General features: G+C 45.7%; 1 protein-coding gene across 1 annotated transcript in view; it reads left to right on the top strand.

Annotated features, from left to right (window-relative positions):
• igsf11 (immunoglobulin superfamily member 11) overlaps window positions 1-22,920 on the top strand; it is a 164,918-nt gene extending 141,998 nt beyond the window's left edge. Inside the window, exons 2-7 of the mRNA XM_031896447.1 lie at window positions 10,398-10,561; window positions 11,842-12,049; window positions 12,942-13,097; window positions 17,480-17,602; window positions 18,459-18,606; window positions 18,715-22,920. Coding sequence (XP_031752307.1) covers window positions 10,398-10,561; window positions 11,842-12,049; window positions 12,942-13,097; window positions 17,480-17,602; window positions 18,459-18,606; window positions 18,715-19,159 — 1,244 coding nt within the window. The 3' untranslated portion in view covers window positions 19,160-22,920. The remainder of the gene's footprint in view (window positions 1-10,397; window positions 10,562-11,841; window positions 12,050-12,941; window positions 13,098-17,479; window positions 17,603-18,458; window positions 18,607-18,714) is intronic.
• The last annotated feature ends 855 nt before the right edge of the window (window positions 22,921-23,775 follow it).

The following is a 23,775-nucleotide window of genomic DNA, read 5'->3' as shown; positions in this document are numbered from 1 at the left end:
GTGCCACAGCCATGTGACCTGTGCTCTGATAAACTTCACTCACACTTTACTGCTGCGCTGCAAGTTGGAGTGATATCCCCCCCCTCCCCCCCGGCTTGGGACTCCTCCAGTTACATGGGAGTAGGAGAAACAATAGGTTAGCTGAAAGCAGTTCTAATGTGTAGCGCTGGCTGAAAGCTCAGACTCAGGCACACTTTACTGCTGCGCTGCAAGTTGGAGTGATATCCCCCACCCCTCACCCCCAGCAGCCGATCAGCAGAACAATGGGAAGGGAGCAAGATAGCAGCTCCCAGTAGGTATCAGAATAGCACTCAATAGTAAGAAATCCAAGTCCGGCTTGGGACTCCTCCAGTTACATGGGAGTAGGAGAAACAATAGGTTAGCTGAAAGCAGTTCTAATGGGTAGCGCTGGCTGAAAGCTCAGACTCAGGCACAAGGCACTGAGATGGCGCCTACACACCAATATTACAGCTACAAATACATTTGTTGGTTCAAGAATAAAAGGTTAAATGGCAGAGGGAATTATTTGCTGTGTAACAGTGTCATTTAGAGATAAAAATCATGACAATATCCCTTTAAGACTGTGTGGCATTTACTTTCATGGGCGCCACTTTAGCAAAGGTTCATATCTGGCACATTGGGAAGTTACAGAAACTCGGCACAGAGGGGGGGGGGATCAGCGCAGAGAACTCCGGTTCCTCAGGGCTGTGACCTGTTTTGCTGTGTGATTATTACTGCAGAGAGAAGGCCGGCGGTTGGTAATTACCGGCACCTACTGCTGAGCGCTACTTTCTGGAAGCGGGTCATCCGATTGCGTCATCTTACCCCGCTCTGGGCAACGCATTTCGCCGTACCACTCTTTATAGCTGGGGAATGGGTTAAACCAGGTCCTGTAAGTGCAATCCCAGCAGCCTCTATCAGGGGCTTTGACACCAATATATATATATATATTTCTTTCTGCAAATATAAAGTCATTTTGCCCCCCCAGGGGGCACTGAGGAATGGGCGATATGTCTTTAATGGTTTAACTGACCCAGCTGAATAAACCAGGGCTTCATTATACAGAGCAGAGTCGCCCGTTGCTGAAGCTGCCAGTTTAATTGATAAGCCAATGAAATTGATGACAGGACGCGCTATAAATTATAGCGATATATCGCCGTCCTTTGGTGACTCGCTATCAGCTGCTGATGTAAGCACGGCAAAATCAATGCCCGGGATCTCTGTGTGCTGATATCAACAGCCTGACAGCACTAATTCTGCCTTTAATGTCATTTATTAGGGGAGCTGGGAGCTTGAACCCAGGCGCTTATGTACAACCTACATACCAGCTCAGCTATTATCTAATTGCTCATAGCTTTGTGCAGAGACTTTATTTTCATGTTGAACACCAGTTAGAGCAGGCAGTAACCCTTCCAACACTTTCCCCTGTCCCTGCCCCTATATATTAGGTACCTACCTAGTGCTACCAACCCCTATTTCTGTAGGGAAATGAGAGCAGGGCAGGCAGTAACCCTTCCAACACTTTCCCCTGTCTCTGCCCCTATATATTAGGTACCTACCTAGTGCTACCAACCCCTATTTCTGTAGGGAAATGAGAGCAGGGCAGGCAGTAACCCTTCCAACACTTTCCCCTGTCCCTGCCCCTATATATTAGGTACCTACCTAGTGCTACCAACCCCTATTTCTGTAGGGAAATGAGAGCAGGGCAGGCAGTAACCCTTCCAACACTTTCCCCTGTCCCTGCCCCTTTATATTAGGTACCTACCTAGTGCTACCAACCCCTATTTCTGTAGGGAAATGAGAGCAGGGCAGGCAGTAACCCTTTCAACACTTTCCCCTGTCTCTGCCCCTATATATTAGGTACCTACCTAGTGCTACCAACCCCTATTTCTGTAGGGAAATGAGAGCAGGGCAGGCAGTAACCCTTCCAACACTTTCCCCTGTCTCTGTCCCTATATATTAGGTACCTACCTAGTGCTACCAACCCCTATTTCTGTAGGGAAATGAGAGCAGGGCAGGCAGTAACCCTTCCAACACTTTCCCCTGTCTCTGCCCCTATATATTAGGTACCTACCTAGTGCTACCAACCCCTATTTCTGTAGGGAAATGAGAGCAGGGCAGGCAGTAACCCTTCCAACACTTTCCCCTGTCTCTGTCCCTATATATTAGGTACCTACCTAGTGCTACCAACCCCTATTTCTGTAGGGAAATGAGAGCAGAGCAGGCAGTAACCCTTCCAACACTTTCCCCTGTCTCTGCCCCTATATATTAGGTACCTACCTAGTGCTACCAACCCCTATTTCTGTGTTTCTTTCTCTCCATATCAAACATTTTAATCCATTATACAAGCAGTAAATTCAGGGGAACTGTGTTCGGGGAGACTGTTCTGATGTGTCTTGTCCTCATATTTTAAGCATAAAGCAGACGGTGCATATTGCCAACCCAAATTTGTGTCAACAAAAGTGTTAATTCTGCACCGTTTCTCTGACATCTGCTTCCTAATTATAACCAGCGCACAGAGGGTGGTAAATAACCCTGTTACCTTTACTTACAGAGTTTTGTAAACACTCCAATGAGGTTGCAAAGTTGAAATAGGGAAAAACTCCCAGAAGACTTTAAAGTAGGTGCTTGTGTTAGTGATATCCAATTAGCTTCTCTGTAATTAGGAACACTGTACATTGCCATATTTAAATACTGAATGGATAAACTGGACATGGTGCCCAGACGAGCTTAATCTGTGATCCTTAATAATTCTCTGTAGGCATGCTTTTATACTATATGAGCTACTAGCCTCTGGGAAGGGACTGGGGCTGTGGGATAGCAGGTATAGTAGGGAGAGATGGTGCCTATAGTAGCAGTGGGGGGATAATAGCCTCTGGGAAGGGACTGGGGCTGTGGGATAGCAGGTATAGTAGGGAGAGATGGTGCCTATAGTAGCAGTGGGGGGATAATAGCCTCTGGGAAGGGACTGGGGCTGTGGGATAGCAGGTATAGTAGGGAGAGATGGTGCCTATAGTAGCAGTGGGGGGATAATAGCCTCTGGGAAGGGACTGGGGCTGTGGGATAGCAGGTATAGTAGGGAGAGATGGTGCCTATAGTAGCAGTGGGGGGATAATAGCCTCTGGGAAGGGACTGGGGCTGTGGGATAGCAGGTATAGTAGGGAGAGATGGTGCCTATAGTAGCAGTGGGGGGATAATAGCCTCTGGGAAGGGACTGGGGCTGTGGGATAGCAGGTATTGTAGGGAGAGATGGTGCCTATAGTAACAGTGGGGGGATAATAGCCTCTGGGAAGGGACTGGGGCTGTGGGATAGCAGGTATAGTAGGGAGAGATGGTGCCTATAGTAGCAGTGGGGGGATAATAGCCTCTGGGAAGGGACTGGGGCTGTGGGATAGCAGGTATAGTAGGGAGAGATGGTGCCTATAGTAGCAGTGGGATAATAGCCTCTGGGAAGGGACTGGGGCTGTGGGATAGCAGGTATAGTAGGGAGAGATGGTGCCTATAGTAGCAGTGGGGGATAATAGCCTCTGGGAAGGGACTGGGGCTGTGGGATAGCAGGTATAGTAGGGAGAGATGGTGCCTATAGTAGCAGTGGGGGGATAATAGCCTCTGGGAAGGGACTGGGGCTGTGGGATAGCAGGTATAGTAGGGAGAGATGGTGCCTATAGTAGCAGTGGGGGATAATAGCCTCTGGGAAGGGACTGTGGCTGTGGGATAGCAGGTATAGTAGGGAGAGATGGTGCCTATAGTAGCAGTGGGGGGATAATAGCCTCTGGGAAGGGACTGGGGCTGTGGGATAGCAGGTATAGTAGGGAGAGATGGTGCCTATAGTAGCAGTGGGGGGATAATAGCCTCTGGGAAGGGACTGGGGCTGTGGGATAGCAGGTATAGTAGGGAGAGATGGTGCCTATAGTAGTACTATTCCTTACATTTACCATAACATATGCCTTGCAATGAATCTAGTAAATTCAAACTACAATCTCGCCTGCGCCCACCGTGGGCTATTTATGATCACATGACGCGTCAGGGCACTAAATTCCGTGCAGGCGTTTGGCTCTGTGACAGGTTCTGCCCCAAGCGGGGAATTAAGCGCGGGATGATCATTTGCGACACACGGGCTGTTTATTACTAAGCAATCTGAAGCCATAAAATCTTTTAACCTTTAAGATCACGGCGCGGTTCATTAAGCAGAGCAGGCTGGAAGGGATGGCGCTGCCTGGGCGCGGGTTAATGGATAGGAACCTTCCTGCGCTTGACAATCAGAAGGAAGACAAATGGGACTTTTTGGCAAAGAGTAACGAGAAAAGTAAAGTTTTAAATAGAGCAGAACTGGTACTGCAGTTTGTTTTCATTCTCAGCCTTTTAAACACTTGAAAAAAATCTATAAACTCTCATATAATAAATCGTGTCTCTTCACTATAGGGGGAAAACATTTCGGAGACTATGCAATTCTTCCTGTAGATATAACTGTAATAATGAAGAAAAAATGCCCTGTTTTATGTTATATTGATCTTTCATTGAAACCATACTTCTCCGGGGGAATTTTGTGCTTGGGGAGGCCAATTAAACATAGTTTGTACACAGATATCTTCATAGTTTCACAGGCAGGATAAATACAGTGCCAATTCCATGTATAATACCCCAGAACCCACAGCAGGATAAATACAGTGCCAATTCCATGTATAATACCCCAGAACCCACAGCAGGATAAATACAGTGCCAATTCCATGTATAATACCCCAGAACCCACAGCAGGATAAATACAGTGCCAATTCCATGTATAATACCCCAGAACCCACAGCAGGATAAATACAGTGCCAATTCCATGTATAATACCCCAGAACCCACAGCAGGATAAATACAGGGCCAATTCCATGTATAATACCCCAGAACCCACAGCAGATAAATACAGTGCCAATTCCATGTATAATACCCCAGAACCCACAGCGGGATAAATACAGTGCCAATTCCATGTATAATACCCCCAGAACCCACAGCGGGATAAATAAAGTGCCAATTCCATGTATAATACCCCAGAACCCACAGCAGGATAAATACAGTGCCAATTCCATGTATAATACCCCAGAACCCACAGCAGGATAAATACAGTGCCAATTCCATGTATAATACCCCAGAACCCACAGCAGGATAAATACAGCGCCAATTCCATGTATAATACCCCAGAACCCACAGCAGGATATATACAGCGCCAATTCCATGTATAATACCCCAGAACCCACAGCAGGATAAATACAGTGCCAATTCCATGTATAATACCCCAGAACCCACAGCAGGATAAATACAGTGCCAATTCCATGTATAATACCCCAGAACCCACAGCGAGATAAATACAGTGCCAATTCCATGTATAATACCCCAGAACCCACAGCGGGATAAATACAGTGCCAATTCCATGTATAATACCCCAGAACCCACAGCAGGATATATACAGCGCCAATTCCATGTATAATACCCCAGAACCCACAGCAGGATAAATACAGTGCCAATTCCATGTATAATACCCCAGAACCCACAGCGAGATAAATACAGTGCCAATTCCATGTATAATACCCCAGAACCCACAGCGGGATAAATACAGTGCCAAATCCATGTATAATACCCCAGAACCCACAGCGGGATAAATACAGTGCCAATTCCATGTATAATACCCCAGAACCCACAGCGGGATAAATACAGTGCCAATTCCATGTATAATACCCCAGAACCCACAGCGGGATAAATACAGTGCCAATTCCATGTATAATACCCCAGAACCCACAGCAGGATAAATACAGTGCCAATTCCATGTATAATACCCCAGAACCCACAGCGGGATAAATACAGTGCCAAATCCATGTATAATACCCCAGAACCCACAGCGGGATAAATACAGTGCCAATTCCATGTATAATACCCAGAACCCACAGCGGGATACATACAGTGCCAATTCCATGTATAATACCCCAGAACCCACAGCGGGATAAATACAGTGCCAATTCCATGTATAATACCCCAGAACCCACAGCGGGATAAATACAGTGCCAATTCCATGTATAATACTCCAGAACCCACAGCAGGATAAATACAGTGCCAATTCCATGTATAATACCCCAGAACCCACAGCAGGATAAATACATTGCCAATTCCACATATAATACCCCAGAACCCACAGCGGGATAAATACAGTGCCAATTCCACATATAATACCCCAGAACCCACAGCGGGATAAATACAGTGCCAATTCCATGTATAATACCCCAGAACCCACAGCAGGATATATACAGTGCCAATTCCATGTATAATACCCCAGAACCCACAGTAGATAAATACAGTGCCAATTCCATGTATAATACCCTAGAACACACAGCAGGATAAATACAGTGCCAATTCCATGTATAATACCCCAGAACCCACAGCAGATAAATACAGTGTCAATTCCATGTATAATACCCCAGAACCCACAGTAGATAAATACAGTGTCAATTCCATGTATAATACTCCAGAACCCACAGCAGGATAAATACAGTGCCAATTCCATGTATAATACCCCAGAACCCACAGCAGGATAAATACAGTGCCAATTCCATGTATAATACCCCAGAACCCACAGCAGGATATATACAGTGCCAATTCCATGTATAATACCCCAGAACCCACAGCAGATAAATACAGTGCCAATTCCATGTATAATACCCCAGAACCCACAGCAGGATAAATACAGTGCCAATTCCATGTATAATACCCCAGAACCCACAGTAGATAAATACAGTGCCAATTCCATGTATAATACCCCAGAACCCACAGCAGGATAAATACAGTGCCAATTCCATGTATAATACCCCAGAACCCACAGCAGGATAAATACAGTGCCAATTCCATGTATAATACCCCAGAACCCACAGTAGATAAATACAGTGCCAATTCCATGTATAATACCCCAGAACCCACAGTAGATAAATACAGTGCCAATTCCATGTATAATACCCCAGAACCCACAGCAGGATAAATACAGTGCCAATTCCATGTATAATACCCCAGAACCCACAGTAGATAAATACAGTGCCAATTCCATGTATAATACCCCAGAACACACAGCAGGACACATCAGCATCCCTACTCTATAGACTTTTTGATGTATAACTCAAGCCTGCTCCTCATCCTGCTCTCACATTAGAAAGATAAGTTCCATGCATCTGAAGATATATTTGGAGAAACCATAAGATGTCACACCCTTAACTCTAAACTGATGTTTAAAGGGGATATAAACCCAAAAGTAAAAAAGTTGACAAATGAAAGAGCATGTAATGCTAAGCAACTTCCCAATATACATTCATTATACCCTTTCACTGGTTTTATAGTTAGGAGTAATGTCATTGCTGCTGAACTCAATGTCTATGTGGCCATTTTAGGTGACTGTTAGTTTGGAAACTATCAGAAGCAGCTGATTGGCCGGCCTCTCTGTGCAACATTGTATAAGAACTCAGAGCTGGAAAGGGATAGGCCAATACTGCTTTCAGTTGCAATTACATATGTGCAAATAATGTTATAACTAACTGATCATTAGTATGGACTGTTCATACTGAGTTAACGTTTAGTAGGATGTAGAGAGTAATATTACACTTTGCAGTTGGTCTTTTTTTTTTTAATTATTTTTAGTTTTTTAATTATTTCAGTAATTGTTCAGTAACAGTTTGGAGTTATAACATATAGATTGTAAGCTCTACGGGGCAGGGATCTCCATCCTCTTGTGTCTTTGACTCTTAACTTATTGCAACTGTATCTTGTATTTATTTGTATTTATTGTTATACTGTGTATTTATCTATTATTATCTTAATAACCCCCTGTTTGTATTAATGTATCCTACTGTACAGCGCTGCGTACATAAGTAGCACTTTATAAATAAAGATATACATACATACAGCTATCTAGTTGCTAGGGTCCAAATGACCTTAGCAACCAGGGAGTGGTTTGAATGAGAGACTGATATATGAATAGGAAAGGGGCTGAATAGAAAAAAAGTTATGAAAGCAATAGTTTTTGGCTGCCGGGGTCAGTGACCCCCATTTGAAAGCTGGAAAGAGGCAAATAATTCATATAAGAAATAAATAATAAAGACCAATTGAAAAGTTGCTTAGAATTGTTTTATTCTATAACTTGCGAAAAGTTCAAGGTGAACTTAGCATGAGAAAATACATTTACACCCCCTGCTTATCAGAGGAGCTAATAAAACGGGAGACTGGTAGAAATTAATGTGATTTTAGTGCTGCGAGCAGCAGAACTATAACAGCCCATTGGCCGAAAGTGGATGAGTAAAAGCCAGCTTAGCCGTGTTATTTAATTTAGGGGATATAAATGGGGTGCTGAGTGGCCCCCAGGCCCGATATCCTTACGCTCTTTCCTTTTAATACTTTCCCTCCAGCAATGGCAGATGGGTCCGGTGCCGCACAATGAGATGATTACAAAGCCCAAAGTCCCTTTGAAAGGAGCCGCATTCATTTTGTGGCTGGAAACATAATAGAAGGGTTATTGGCGCTCAGAGGCAACATTCCGCCCCGCTGTTCCTTCGGCCGTAAAAGCTTCCATTGACAGGAGTCGCTTTATGGAGGTGCAGCTCTTCCGCCGCTCTGCACGGGCATTCTAATTGGCCGGGGCTCGGCCCTCTCCTGCGCCGTCCCAATTCCATTCGTTGGTTTCCAGAACTGCCCCAGGGAACAACCACTATCCAACCCCATCTTGCTTTCTCCATTGCCTCCATGTCAGGGCAAGTTCAGGGAATGTGCTGACGATCGTTATCTCCATGTATTAACTCATCAGTGTTTATATCTAATTAAAAATAAACTCTCCGTTTACCATCTGTGTGTGTTTAGCTTTTTGCACGCTCATTACATATGGGCACCTCCAGAAGTGCCAGGCAGGCTGTATAAGTCAGCTTTGGCTTGAAAAACTGCTAGCTACGAGCAGAACTACAGATTTAACCCCGTATGTGCTGAGTGCCGGCAGTAATCCTCTTGGCTAGAAGGAAAGGCAAGCCGCTGTAAATTAAAGTCTACCAATAGCAAGTGTTTAAAGGTGGCCATACACGGGCCAATTGTAGCTGCCGATATCGGCCCCTCAAACAGATTATCGGCCTGTTTAGGGGCAGCAACGACTGGCCTGCCCGACCAATATCTGGCCGAAAATCAGCCAGATATCGATCAGGCAGGTTTAATTCAGTTGGATCGGGGACTGGATCGGCTCCCCAAACCGGTCCCCAAACCGACTGCGCCCTTAACAGCCGTTATAATTCAATCGTTTGGCCCCAGGGCCAAATGACCGAATTAGCCTAAATTCCCCCGATATTGCCCATCAGTAGGTGTGGATATCGGGAGAAGACCCGGTTGCTTGGCGACCTTAAGGCTGCTGTAGAATTACTTCATTAAAATACTTCATTAAAAAATTCTGAATCATAAATCTCCCGCTTTTCCTAATTTCTACCAGTGTCTCGGGCCTACAGATAAGGAGGAGTTCATTATGGAGGGGGAGAGGGTGTAGTCTAATACGTTACTAGATTAACATCTCTGCTCCTCCCAAAATTACTTTTAGGAAAAAAAAAAAACATTTAACCATACAAGCAGGGTCGGACTGGGCTGCCGGGACACTGAGAAAAAACCCTGTGGGCCCCGGTGGCCCAGACCTAACCGTGCTGGCCGACTGTTCCTCCCCTGATGGTGGGGGACCCTGCAGGGGGTTAGGGAGGCTCAGCTGGGGCCCCTGCGGGAGGTTATGGGGTACGGGAAACGCGGCCGGTAGGGGCACCTGCACCCCCCAATCTGACCCTGCACACAAGGGATGTGTATTGTTTGCAAAGACACTGGGCACCCTATCCAGAATTAGATATTGATGTTTTGTATCTGTTTAAAGTGCTATGTGTTGTGTATTAACGGGGTGGTTCACCTTTAAGTTAGTGTGTAGTATGTTATGGAATGGCCAATTCTAAGCCACTTTTAAATTGGTCTTCATTATTTATTTTTTTTAGTTTTTAAATTATTTGTAGTATTTTTCTGTTCAAACAGGGGGTCACTGACCCCGGCAGCCAAAATACTATTGCTCTATAAGACTAGAATTTTATTGTTATTGTTACTTGTTATTACTTATTTTTCTATTCAGATCCTCTCCTATTCATACAGTATATCAGTCTCTCATTCAAACCACCCCTTGGTTGCTAAGCTAATTTCAACACTAGCAACCAGATAGCTGCTGAAATTCCAAACTGGAGAGCTGCCGAGCAACACATGAAATATTTAAAAAAACAACAAATAATAACAAATGAAGACCAATTGCAAATTGTCTTACACTATTACTCTGTACATCATACAAAAGATTGAAAGTAAATGCTGCTTTCCCTTCTGGTTGGCAGGTTTAGTGATGGCGCTGCAGGTGATCATGGAGAAAGAGAACATTCAGGTAGCGAGGGGTCAGTCGGCGGCTCTTTTCTGCTCCTTTACCACCAGTGCAGCCCTCACCAACCTCAACATCATCTGGACGGTGACTCCGCTCTCCAACGCCAACCAGCCTGAGCAGGTAGGAGGAACCCCGGGACCTACGAAGCTCACCCAATAGAGTATAATACAAAACAACTAGAAATATAGTGTAAATTACATTCATGTAGAATATCAGTGAACATAACTCCCATAGCTATCTTAACCTGAAGGTACCAGCCTAGCCTACCACTTGGGTCAAAAATCAGTAACTCTTAGACCCTTAGTCTTACCCATTACTGTAAGCTTCCATCAGAATGTTCTAGTCTCACCCACTGCTTGAGTTACAGACTCCCTGTCCCTCCTTCTGTAAGCTTCCATCCGAGTGTTCTAGTCCCACCTACTGCTTGAGTTACAGACTCCCTGCCCCTCCTTCTGTAAGCTTCCATCAGAGTGTTCTAGTCCCACCTACTGCTTGAGTTACAGACTCCCTGTCCCTCCTTCTGTAAGCTTCCATCAAAGTGTTCTAGTCCCACCTACTGCTTGAGAAACAGACTCCCTGCCCCTCCTTCTGTAAGCTTCCATCAGAGTGTTCTAGTCCCACCCACTGCTTGAGTTACAGACTCCCTGTCCCTCCTTCTGTAAGCTTCCATCCGAGTGTTCTAGTCCCACCTACTGCTTGAGTTACAGACTCCCTGCCCCTCCTTCTGTAAGCTTCCATCAGAGTGTTCTAGTCCCACCCACTGCTTGAGTTACAGACTCCCTGTCCCTCCTTCTGTAAGCTTCCATCAGAGTGTTCTAGCCCACCTACTGCTTGAGTTACAGACTCCCTGTCCCTCCTTCTGTAAGCTTCCATCAGAGTGTTCTAGTCCCACCTACTGCTTGAGTTACAGACTCCCTGTCCCTCCTTCTGTAAGCTTCCATCAGAGTGTTCTAGCCCACCTACTGCTTGAGTTACAGACTCCCTGTCCCTCCTTCTGTAAGCTTCCATCAGAGTGTTCTAGTCCCACCCACTGCTTGAGTTACAGACTCCCTGTCCCTCCTTCTGTAAGCTTCCATCACAGTGTTCTAGTCCCACCTACTGCTTGAGTTACAGACTCCTTGCCCCTCCCCCTGTATGCTTCCATCAGAGTGTTCTAGTCCCACCTACTGCTTGAGTTACAGACTCCCTGTCCCTCCTTCTGTAAGCTTCCATCAGAGTGCTCTAGTCCCACCCACTGCTTGAGTTACAGACCCCTGCTCCTCCCCCTGTAAGCTGCCAATAAAGGATTCCAACCCACTGATTGGTCTACAGACTCTCTGCCTCCCCCCCTGTAAAATATAATAACAATACTATAATGCTACCAAATCTGTCAATACAACCTCTTGTGTCTTTCTTTCCAGATCATTATCTATCAGGGTGGGCAAGTATTTACTAACGCTGCCCAGTTCCATGGGCGAGTTGGGTTTATGCACACCATGCCAAACACCAATGCCTCCATCTACATCAACAGCACTCAGCTGTCTGACACAGGAACCTACCAGTGCATGGTCAACAACCTTCCTGACAGGGCAATACGAAATATTGGTGTTGTCGGATTTACCGTTTTAGGTGAGTGAAGAATGGGGGCATGGAGTCAGTGATAGGAGCTTACTAGCACAGACATGGGGGGGGGAAAATGGTATGCTCCAATCACAACAAGGACCACCCTTGGGTGGGAGATACCACTACTAACCTCTGTAATGGGTCCATTTATATGTGAAACTGTGCAGCTTGATTGGAAACTTTTGTATTCTTTTGTAAAGATAATTATCCAAAATTGAGAAAACCCCTTTTTCCATTTTTAATTAGCAGTGAAAAATGTTAATTGTTAAAATGTCACATTGTTACATGTTGTGTCTCTGTACCTGGACTGCAACTATGCTAAATTGTCCCTTTCCTGATTGGCCGAAGCGGGGAATAAATACTGTAGCTACGAGTCACATGTCTTACCTCCCAACTGTGCTGATTTCCGCGGGACAGTCCCTCTTTTGACAGCTCAACCCGAAGTCCCGGGTTCTTTCTGAAAAGTCTCTCATTTCCCTTTGATCTCCTGCACCGAATGCTAAAAAAATACAAATTTAATTAAAAGTCGCTTTTGGCAGAGAGCCCAGAAATCTTAACGAGCATCACCTGCACTTAGATACAGTGTTTCTCACATTTAATTAAATAAGGGGGCTTTTGGCAGAAAGGTAAAAATCCCCCCCTGCACTGAGATTGTAACTAATAAGCTAAACAGGTCTCTTGGGGGAACTGAGACTCACAGTTTAAAAGGGCAATTTCACCTTTTTCAGCAAAACTGTAATAACACATATAACCTGCCAAATTTAGTCAAATGGGAGTGATATTTAGGGGGTGTTGTCGCAAAAATGGGTGTGGCCTCTTTCCATTTTCAAAATGTTGGGAGGTATGTATATGATACGGAAAGATCAGCGCCATTGGCTGTATGTTTCTCCTTTGGCAGTGCCTCCGTCGGACCCCCGTTGCAGCATTCAGGGTTCCCTGGATATCGGCAGTGACGTCACTTTGGCGTGCAGCTCGGAGGAAGGAATCCCCAGGCCCACGTACCTCTGGGAGAAACTTGACAGCCCCCCTGGGCTCTCATCTCTAGTAGCGCAAGGTGCGTACTAACTTGCCTTATTCATGTCTAGCAAATATTTACTATTCAGATATTTACTTCAGAATATTTACCTCATATTTACCCCTATAAACACTACAGTTGCTTATTTACTTCCTTATATGATATCACACACTGGCAGCAGGCTTAACTCCTATTGGCTGTGTCTCCTGTCAGTCTGACACTGCTTCCTGTGCCAGGAAGCTGCAAATCTAATATAACAGTATGTCAGACCAGTAATATGCTGAGCCTGGTTGCCTATGCCATTGGAGGAGAGAAATTAACCAATAACCTTTCAGTTTATACAACTGGTTAGAGTGCACAGGCAACCAATGAATTGGTCCAATAGGAAACAAGGAAGGGCAAAGCCTGGCAGTGATGATGTCAGCATACAGGAAGTCCTTAGTGTGTCAGGTTCAGGGTTACCAGATTTCCCGCCAAATTGGGCTACTAATTTAAAACTCAGGCGGGCTTCCAAAGTACAAACCCGCCAAGGTACAGTTTTGGGCTGTTTTTTGGAGCCTTGGCGGGTTTGTAGTTTGGAAACTAGCTTAAGTTTTTTCCCCCTGTCCCACTGCATGCTGGGTAATGTAGTTTGTACCTAACAATTAGCCCACAGCTAGGATTAATATCAAACTACAATACCCAGAATGCAATTGAACAGTAGAGACAGAGGCTAAAATAAACCCGGCAACCCTGGTCAGGTTCAAAATAGGCCCTTTCCATCCCTTTAGAAAACTGATTAGAGAGACAGAAGGACTAATTTAACTTTTTAACTGATTTTTACTTTTTTTTTTAATGGAAAATGGATATTCTAACACTCTGAAAGCATTGTTGGAGGTTTGATAAAATTTGGACATTGAAGGGGAACCTGAGCTAATTATTAAAACTCTTTCACCCCTTGGGCGTGGCCCCTATGGCTGCTCATTTGCCCCTCCCCCCAGGGGGCTGTTTTATGCCGCTTTTTTCTGCCATTGTCAGTGCCAAACAATTGTTTTATTCGTCGCCGCGATTCTTCAAATACGCCGACCCGAGCCTTCGCGTGTGGAAGCTGCTGACGGAGATGTAACTCGCGGAGCGTAAAATTAACGACTCTGAGCGTATAATAAATCATACTAATGTTATAGATTGTAATGATTCACTATGAGAGAAATCCCGTTAGAGGAAGACAGGGGGATATGAAATATCTTCTTTTGTACTGCGCTCGGCATCATGGGAATTTAGATCTGCCAAACAGTGGAGAGGGTCACGGTCTAAATCCTGACAATATGCGCCGATAGTCACATGGTACAGGCCCTGAACATGAACACTTACCTTCTAATAGGTACCTGACACATTACATGGTGTATTTATTAAATCTACATCAGCTTATTAATAGCAGTCAATTTTATTAAAGGCACAATGGCTCCGACCAAGGACCTTGAAATGCTGCCAACCAGACAATTCAACACAGCCCTGCCCTGTGCATTTCCCATAAGCCCCTATATAAAGGGGAATGTTGGGGGGATACACCTAATGTGGGGGGCAGAGATTCCAGCACAGCCCTGCCCAGTACATTTCCCATAAGCCCCTATATAAAGGGGAATGTTGGGGGGATACACCTAATGTGGGGGGCAGAGATCTCAGCACAGCCCTGCCCAGTACATTTCCCATAAGCCCCTATATAAAGGGGAATGTTGGGGGGATACACCTAATGTGGGGGGCAGAGATCTCAGCACAGCCCTGCCCAGTGCATTTCCCATAAGCCCCTATATAAAGGGGAATGTTGGGGGGATACACCTAATGTGGGGGGCAGAGATCTCAGCACAGCCCTGCCCAGTACATTTCCCATAAGCCCCTATATAAAGGGGAATGTTGGGGGGATACACCTAATGTGGGGGGCAGAGATCTCAGCACAGCCCTGCCCAGTGCATTTCCCATAAGCCCCTATATAAAGGGGAATGTTGGGGGGATACACCTAATGTGGGGGGCAGAGATCTCAGCACAGCCCTGCCCAGTGCATTTCCCATAAGCCCCTATATAAAGGGGAATGTTGGGGGGATACACCTAATGTGGGGGGCAGAGATCTCAGCGCAGCCCTGCCCAGTACATTTCCCATAAGCCCCTATATAAAGGGGAATGTTGGGGGGATACACCTAATGTGGGGGGCAGAGATCTCAGCACAGCCCTGCCCAGTACATTTCCCATAAGCCCCTATATAAAGGGGAATGTTGGGGGGATACACCTAATGTGGGGGGCAGAGATCTCAGCACAGCCCTGCCCAGTACATTTCCCATAAGCCCCTATATAAAGGGGAATGTTTGGGGGATACACCTAATGTGGGGGCAGAGATCTCAGCACAGCCCTGCCCAGTATATTTCCCATAAGCCCCTATATAAAGGGGAATGTTGGGGGGATACACCTAATGTGGGGGGCAGAGATCTCAGCGCAGCCCTGCCCAGTACATTTCCCATAAGCCCCTATATAAAGGGGAATGTTTGGGGGATACACCTAATGTGGGGGCAGAGATCTCAGCACAGCCCTGCCCAGTACATTTCCCATAAGCCCCTATATAAAGGGGAATGTTGGGGGGATACACCTAATGTGGGGGGCAGAGATCTCAGCACAGCCTTGCCCAGTACATTTCCCATAAGCCCCTATATAAAGGGGAATGTTGGGGGGATACACCTAATGTGGGGGGCAGAGATCTCAGCACAGCCCTGCCCAGTACATTTCCCATAAGCCCCTGTATAAAGGGGAATGTTGGGGGGATACACCTAATGTGGGGGGCAGAGATCTCAGCACAGCCCTGCCCAGTACATTTCCCATAAGCCCCTATATAAAGGGGAATGTTGGGGGGATACACCTAATGTGGGGGGCAGAGATCTCAGCACAGCCCTGCCCAGTACATTTCCCATAAGCCCCTATATAAAGGGGAATGTGGGGGGCAGAGATCTCAGCACAGCCCTGCACAGTGCATTTCCCATAAGTCCCATTGATAGGGTTACTGACTGCAGCTGTTCTCAGAGTGAACAAATGTTTATTTTCCCTTGTATGACATCTCCAACATGTAATTTAATGACATGAGAGCCTCGGGGTACTGTCTAACGTCTCCGGCTTGATGGGTTTTTCGCGCTTTTATTTGGGGGGGGGGAGAATTCATTTCTGCGCCGGAGCGAGAGCCTTTCTGTGTTCGATCTCCGTATCCGCAGCCTGGCACTCGTATAGGGAATTGCACTCGCCCAGTTTGTCATACAATCCCGCTGAAAGGCCCATATTATGAGTTCCCAGAACATAAATATATAACATACTGACACTAATGTTAGCGATTGGACTGGCCTGGTGGGTAAATTACCAGCTAGAACCAGGGCCGGTATTACAGGGTAGTCACCGGTAAATTTGTGAATGGAAATATTTCCGAATGTCCTATGGGGAAATTAGGGATAAATCTCTGCTACCGCGGGCAACTAGTCTCACTGAAAAGCCTTTCCGCCAATAAAGGGAATGGCCAGTGGATAGGCCCAGGCGTTTCAGTTGTCTGAAATTTTGCTTGAAATTAAGTGATGCATAGGTGATGCCCAGAGAAGGACTGGAGTACCCAGTAGGGCCCAGGTTAAGGGCCCACCACGCTGCCCAGCCCCACTACCTACCCCCGACCAGGGGTCCAGGGCCCACCACCCTGCCCAGCCCCGCTACCTAGCCCCAGACCAGGGGTCCAGGGCCCACCACCCTGCCCAGCCCCGCTACCTACCCCCAGACCAGGGGTCAAGGGCCCTCCACCCTGCCCAGCCCCGCTACCTACCCCCAGACCAGGGGTCAAGGGCCCTCCACCCTGCCCAGCCCCACTACCTACCCCCAGACCAGGGGCCTCAAACCTTTCTCAGTCATGAGCCACAGTCAAATGTAAAAAGACTTGGGGAGCAACACAAGCATCGTAAAATTTCCTGGAGAAGCCAAATAAGGGCTGTGATTGGCTATTAGGCAGCCTCTATGCACCCTATCAGCTTACAGGGGGCTTTGTTTGATAGTAAATCTTGTTTTTATTCAACCAAAACTTTGCTCCAAGCCAGGAATTCAAAAATAACTCCCTGGTTTGGGGGCACTGAGAGCAACATCCAATGGGTTGGTGACCAACAACATGTTGCCCCCAAGTCACTGGATGGGGATCACTTCCCCAGACCAATGGCCCGGCCCTGCTCCAGCTCCTCTACTTACTTACAATGTCAGGCCCCAATGCCAAGGGAAACAATTAAAGATGGAGCGCACGGGCTTCTTTTGACTCTTTACAAAGTTGGCACTGGTCCAGCAGGGTCAGGATTTTTCATGGTATCCCAGTGGGCCGGTCCAACTCTGATGATCCCCACCTTTTTACTAATCATTGTTCTTTTGTGTTTTATCCTTCACAGACCAATTCCAAGGGATGGTTTTGCTGAAAAACATAAGCACTGCATCCTCCGGGCGCTACCAATGTGTCTCGTCCAACCTGATGGGGGCGAGTACCTGTCTCATTGACCTGCAGATAGTGGCCCGTAAGTTCTGCGCAAGCTACAAAGTCTTACTCTGGATTCCTATGACAGATATTAAGTTACTACTCAAGGCTTGATAAGAGTGGATCATATTCATTTTCCAACCCTAGTGACATTAGTTAGAAAACACGTGTTCGTTGAAAGTAGGGAGGAGTCTTTGAGTTTAGTTCTGAAGAGTTTAGTTCTCTTTGGAGGACTTCATGGATGACATTCCCAATGTAAGGAACAGCAACACAGAAAGGTGTAAGGTGGGACACGGCAGTAGTATTGAGGGATGTGACCAAGTGGTTACTCTGTGAGGAGTCAGCCAAGAACATATGGAGACACAAGAGAAGGGATAGAGTGAGGAGCAGAGGAATGAAGGGAAGGTTGTAAGAAGGAGTTTGTAAGTTATCCTTTGTTTAATGAGAAGCCATGATAAGGCCTTCAGCAGGGGAGGGGCCTGAACTCTCTAGGATGGGAGGAGGAGGAGCCTGGTGTCTAATACAGATTGTGGAGGGAGAGATGGGAGTTTGGGAGGCCACTTAGTAGCAGGTTACAGTAGTCTAGTCGGGATAATATGGTAAAGGGGGGAGTAGGACCAGGCTTGGGATGAAAGATGATCAGTTGAGTTTTTGTTAGGTTCCGTTTGAGGAGCCATTGGTTCATCCGGTTGGAGGAGCCAATACGTTCTAGGATTTTCAAGGCAGAATGGAAAGTATGAAGGCATGCAGAAGGGGCTCAAGAAGAGAGGTTTCTAGAGTTTCTTTACCAAGCTCAGCCTGTGTGCCCCAACCTTCTCACTCTAGCCAATGGCATGGCCACATCTATATCTGATGATAAAATAATTTGTAATATAGATATTCTTTTGTTTCCACAGCTAAGCACCAAAGTGTGAGCCTCATTGTGGGGGCAATAGCTGCAGGAGTGCTGGTTCTAATCCTCTGTATAGTCATCGTGGCTGTGGGCTTATTCTACTGGAGGAACAAGCACAAGGAGGAAGAGGAAGAGATACCCAATGAAATTAGGTAACCGCCCATTTTCTACATATTCCAATAGAGAGAGACCCAAATATTCCATCTTCCACCATGTATATTTGATGTTGCCCTTTATACCTTCTTCTGTTCCGTTTCCAGAGAGGACGACCTTCCTCCAAAGTGCTCATCAACTACCAAAGTCTTTCACCCTGATGCCTCCTTTTCCGAGCAGGACACCCTCACCTCTACCAATACGTACAACGGGAACTACTGGAACAGTACTAAGTCCAATTACTCTACTGGCTCATACGTACACTACAACTGCAATGGCTGCCGTCAGTCAACTTCTCGCTCAGTCACTGGCCCTATTCGGTTAGCGTACGCTAACGGCGGGCAGCCACCCCCTGGTCCTCCAAAGACATTGGTGGTGACGGCAAACACCGCCCCTTCCCCCAAGACTGGATCTAGGAGCAACGGCACAGTAGGCAGAAAAGCCAAGCCATCCCAAACTAGGTCTTACGCAGTGAGCCAGGCCACCCTGGAGAGAATAGGTGCCGTGCCAGTAATGGTCCCGGCACAAAGCAGAGCCGGTTCCTTGGTATAGGAGGGCGTGCAACATTCTCTAGAGATGAAGAGAGCATGGTTAGCATGTGGGATGTTAGAAACCATCCTTGCTCTTCTGTCTTTTCATCCGGGTGGTTAGTTAAAAAGAAAGTGCTGGGACGGACCAGTCTTTTGCTCACCAGAGAGAGATGACAAACCCCCCCCCACCCTGGGACATGGATATAACCAGGGGAATGTGGACCGTTTTGCAGAGATTAGAATTCATCCTTGCAGTGCCAAGCACAGCCGTAAGGGCTTCCAGCGCAGAATAGCTTATGTGCCTCCCTTGCTCCTTCCCAACACACACGGACTCATTACCGGCTTTACTTTTGTACCACCTGCCTTGAGTAGAAATATACTTGTCTTCTTGGTAGATAACGACGGTGCTATGGAGTCCCCACTGAACACCAGCTAGCATTATCTCAATGTTGTTCCATTAGGAGAAGGTCAGCCCCCTTTTCTCACTCCAGCACTTTAGTAAGATCCATCTAGAGCACCAGTCAGCAGACGTCCATTGGAGATAACCATAGCCAGGCAGGTACCTCTTCCTAAAGAGTTTGCGGACTGCGGCCAGAACGGAAAGTAATTAGAAACGACAACACTTTTCAGTGATGTATACGCTTTAGAGAATACGCTTTAGAGAATGTCCAAACCCCTTGGGAGCCGGAGTTGGGGGGGTCTCGAGGCTTTGGAGACCTCTCTCCGGAAACCAACGCATTTTACGATGGCAGAAAGGATGTGCAGTGAAACTCCGTAGTGCACTTTTTCCTGTAGTCTTTGATTTATCAAGTGGCAATCTGTAACTGTCAGGAATTCTACAATCCAACTATAGACCCACCTCCTTATTCATCAACTTGTATTGGTTTCTACGTCATTTCAACACGGGGCGCACTTATCAAATAAGGTAGAGGCAGTTCATGTAAAAACTGGCCTTCAAAATTCAAACTTTGGAGTAGTTTTTGAGAACCCTCCGTTTTTCTTTGATAAATGTGCCCCACCCCCCAATGTGTTTTCGTTACAGTGTTGTCTTTAGCCCATTGGTGTCCCAGTTGAGGATGACGGAGCTAGCTTGAATCTTCAACTTAAATGCCTTGATTCCCCCTTATCCTTCCCATCATGAAATCAAACACTGGAAACTCCTATTTCCAAGCGATGTGGCCTTGGTGAATTGTTCAGTTCCCCAACCAGTTTGGTGATGCAATAAATCATTCATTGAGTAAAATTTATTTTCAAGGGGAACTTGCTCAAGCTAAAACAAAAGAATATTTTCTATTGGTAAACACTCAGAAGGACTATGCATTTCCTTTCTAGAAAAAAAAAGCCATACTAACAGGATTGCTGGCAGGTCAATCTCCATGTCTAGCTCCATTGAATTTCCATTTGTGAAGACTGAGCTCTTTGGATGAAGACGATCAATGTTCTGATGAACTTGAGGGACTGTCAACATTCCTTCGGTCATTTTACCAAACATTCTTGAACCAGTTTCCCTTAGAAATGGTTTGATGATGTTGTAACATTGGTACAGAGCTGAACAAATGTCATTATTATATAGACAAACTGTATAGTAGCTCTTGATCAGTTGCTCTATATTAGAAGAACTGTGGTTCTATTACACACTGACTGTCAACCTCAAGGACTCAAGACCTTAAAGAGGATTTAAAAAAAATCATCTCCATGTCATCCCTGAACCTAATTTCCAGGGAATTTCCACTTAAGTATCAACAAAATTGAGGCATGGTCAAACCACTGTACTTTCAGTGATGGCTCTTCTTTAGATACTGAAGAAGGGCGTCAAGCCTGGAAGTTCAAGTTGATGTTCCTCCAAAACAAATGGGACGATGGAGATTTTTTTTTTTTCAAATCATGTTACTTTTTGAGGCATAATACTCAATTAAGGCAGCATTTTTTCAACTTTCAAGGCCGTGGGGCTCAAACATCCCTTATTTTTAGCCTCAGCCCTTTAGCTAAGGCTAAAGGGCTCAAACAGTGACTGGGCTCATGCTTTATATTGAAATTTGAAGGTCAGTGCTTATTGGCCTGAATAATACTTGAACTATAGCAAACCTAGGATAGTTGGAAACTTAGTGGGTTTGGACACTAAAGGGATGCTTGAACCCAAAAGGTCTGAAGACCCCTGCCTTAATGTAAGTATAGGCAAGTCAGCAATATCTTATGAAGGCCAGTCTTGTAGCCTGGATTTGGACTTCGAACAAGTATTTTTAATACTCAAAAATAGGTTTTTTGTCTCCATACCCAACAAGCAACTTGCTACATCTTCCCAACACAACGTCCCGTCAGTGGATCGGTAAAAGAACCTCAGAGCCCAACGCTGCTAGACTTTTTTTCTAACCTACGTTACCTAAGTCCACTTGTGCACTCAGGGTTATGGATATCTGTGCTTTTCAACACAGAGATAGAACATATTAATTGACCACTGAATACTTCTGGCTAGCTAGACTCTTAGTAGATCATGGAAGGAGAAATTTTAAGCTAATGGTCCTAATTGCTTTATAGATGGATCTCAAAATGACTTCTTTATAAATTAAAGAACCTGATGGATCTGGCTACATTGATGCATTTGGTGCCAGATGCTTCAGCCTGTAGGTGGAGCTGTTTTCAGAACATCGTGGCAAAAAAAGCAATGCATTATTAATTGGCAATGAACAAAAGTGTATTGAGAAACTGTAGCAACCCCCCTATCTTGCATTTTGCCTTCACCCTAGAAAATATGCATTTTGGTTATGTAGAAGAATGTCTGATTAATACCAGAGGTGCATATTACTCTTGTAATGACTTGAATACCGAAGCTAATTCTTTGCAGCAAGGCTTTCGCCAGCATTCACAGTTAAAAATATAAAGCCACCCGAAGAGGTGGAAGCGCTTCCGCGGATATGACTTTGCATGGTAGCATACTATTAAATGAATGGATACAAACTATTGTTATGGGGAACTGGGTTTAGACTTATTTCGTGTACTTATGATATTTGAGGTCCCTCAGCTGGATTTGTTGCACTGATGTCTCTTGTAGGACACAGAGATGACCATGTATTGACTCTAAGATCATTTGCTGTTCAAGCAGTTGAGATGGAGTTGACTATAGTTCTGGGGGGGGCCTCAGGCTAAACAGGGTTTGTTGGGGGCTGCTATCTTTGTAAAGTAGGTTTCACCAGTTCTGGGCCCACCAGCAATAAAAGCACTCCCAACAGCTATTGGGCCAGTGGTTGGGTAAAACTACAATGTGTTACTAGTCTTACTGTTCCCACGTGGTCCTCAGCTCTTGTCCAACTGTTGCCATTCTGCCTGGCCATCTCAGTTTTGCCCTACTCTTTCTTGTACTGCTGTCGCCAACTTGCCTTAACTTTTTCTATCTTGCCCTTCTGTTGCAGTCTTGCTCTGTTATACATCAGCCATCCTACCAACAACTTCTGCTCTGTAGGGCTACTTTAAAGCAATCATTTGATTTTCATGTATATAACACTCTTCTCCATGACAGGCTCACTAAGTAGGCTGGGACACCAGGAGATTAAGTGACTTGTCCAGGGACAGAAAGAGTTGCCCTAGAGAATTAAACCAGGGTCTCTAACATGAGATCCCACATCAAAGGCTGATCACCTAACCTAGGCCAAATTCTCCTCCACATTATGTCTCCTTAGCTCCGACTTGAGAGTTTCAGGGATTTGCTCAGCTCTCAAATCATTAAGGTTGAGGAGAACACCTCATACAGATACAAATAAACAAAAGGAATTCTGGGAATGAATTCCAAAGAGCTCCAAGAAAACCCCAAAACATGGGTTTATCCTATAGGCTAAAGCTCACCCACTGGTTTTTTAAAGCAGAAGCCGGGATAATAGCTGATCAGATTCCCAACTACAGACCGGTTATGTCCTTCTTGGGATTCATCAGTGTAGCGTAGGGTTTTCTGATCAGCTTAGGGAGAGTCACCGTGTGGATTCACAAACAAATCCTTAGGGTTTAGGAGACTGCCACACTCTTGGCTATACCTAAGCTGACCAGAAAACCCTGCACTACACTGATGAGCCCCAAGAGGGGTGAAACCGGTCCGTAGTCAGGAATTTAAGCCTATAGGATAAACCCATGTAAACGGGATTTTCTTGGAGCTCTTTGGAATTCATTCCCAGAATTCCTTTAGCTTACCCAGCTCTCAGAGGAACTGAAATATACATGATTCCTTAAGGTGGCCCACTGTTCTCTCACAGGTTCCCAAACTTTTGTCATGACCCTTCTTGGGCGGTCTCAATGGTATTCTGTGTGGCCTTCAGGTGAGGAAACCCATCTACTGCTTGAGGAGCCCAACTGTTCTCCCACAGGTTCCCAAACTTTTGGCAGGATCTTTCTTGGGTGGCCTCATTGGTATTCTGTGTGGCCTTCAGACGAGGAAACCCATTTACTGTTCTCCCACAGGTTCTCAAACTTTTGGCAGGACCTTTCTTGGGTGGCCTCATTGGTATTCTGTGTGGCCTTCAGACGAGGAAACCCATCTACTGCTTGAGGCCGCTCAAGATGGGTCATGCCAAAAGTTTGGGAACCTGTGGGAGAACAGTAGATGGGTTTCCTCGTCTGAAGGCCACACAGAATACCAATGAGGCCACCCAAGAA

The sequence above is a fragment of the Xenopus tropicalis genome, chromosome 2 (genome assembly GCF_000004195.4).
Source record: "Xenopus tropicalis strain Nigerian chromosome 2, UCB_Xtro_10.0, whole genome shotgun sequence".
Taxonomy (NCBI): Eukaryota; Metazoa; Chordata; class Amphibia; order Anura; family Pipidae; genus Xenopus; species Xenopus tropicalis.
The sequence above is the reverse complement of the archived record's forward strand: the minus strand, read 5'-3'. Positions and strand labels throughout refer to the sequence as shown.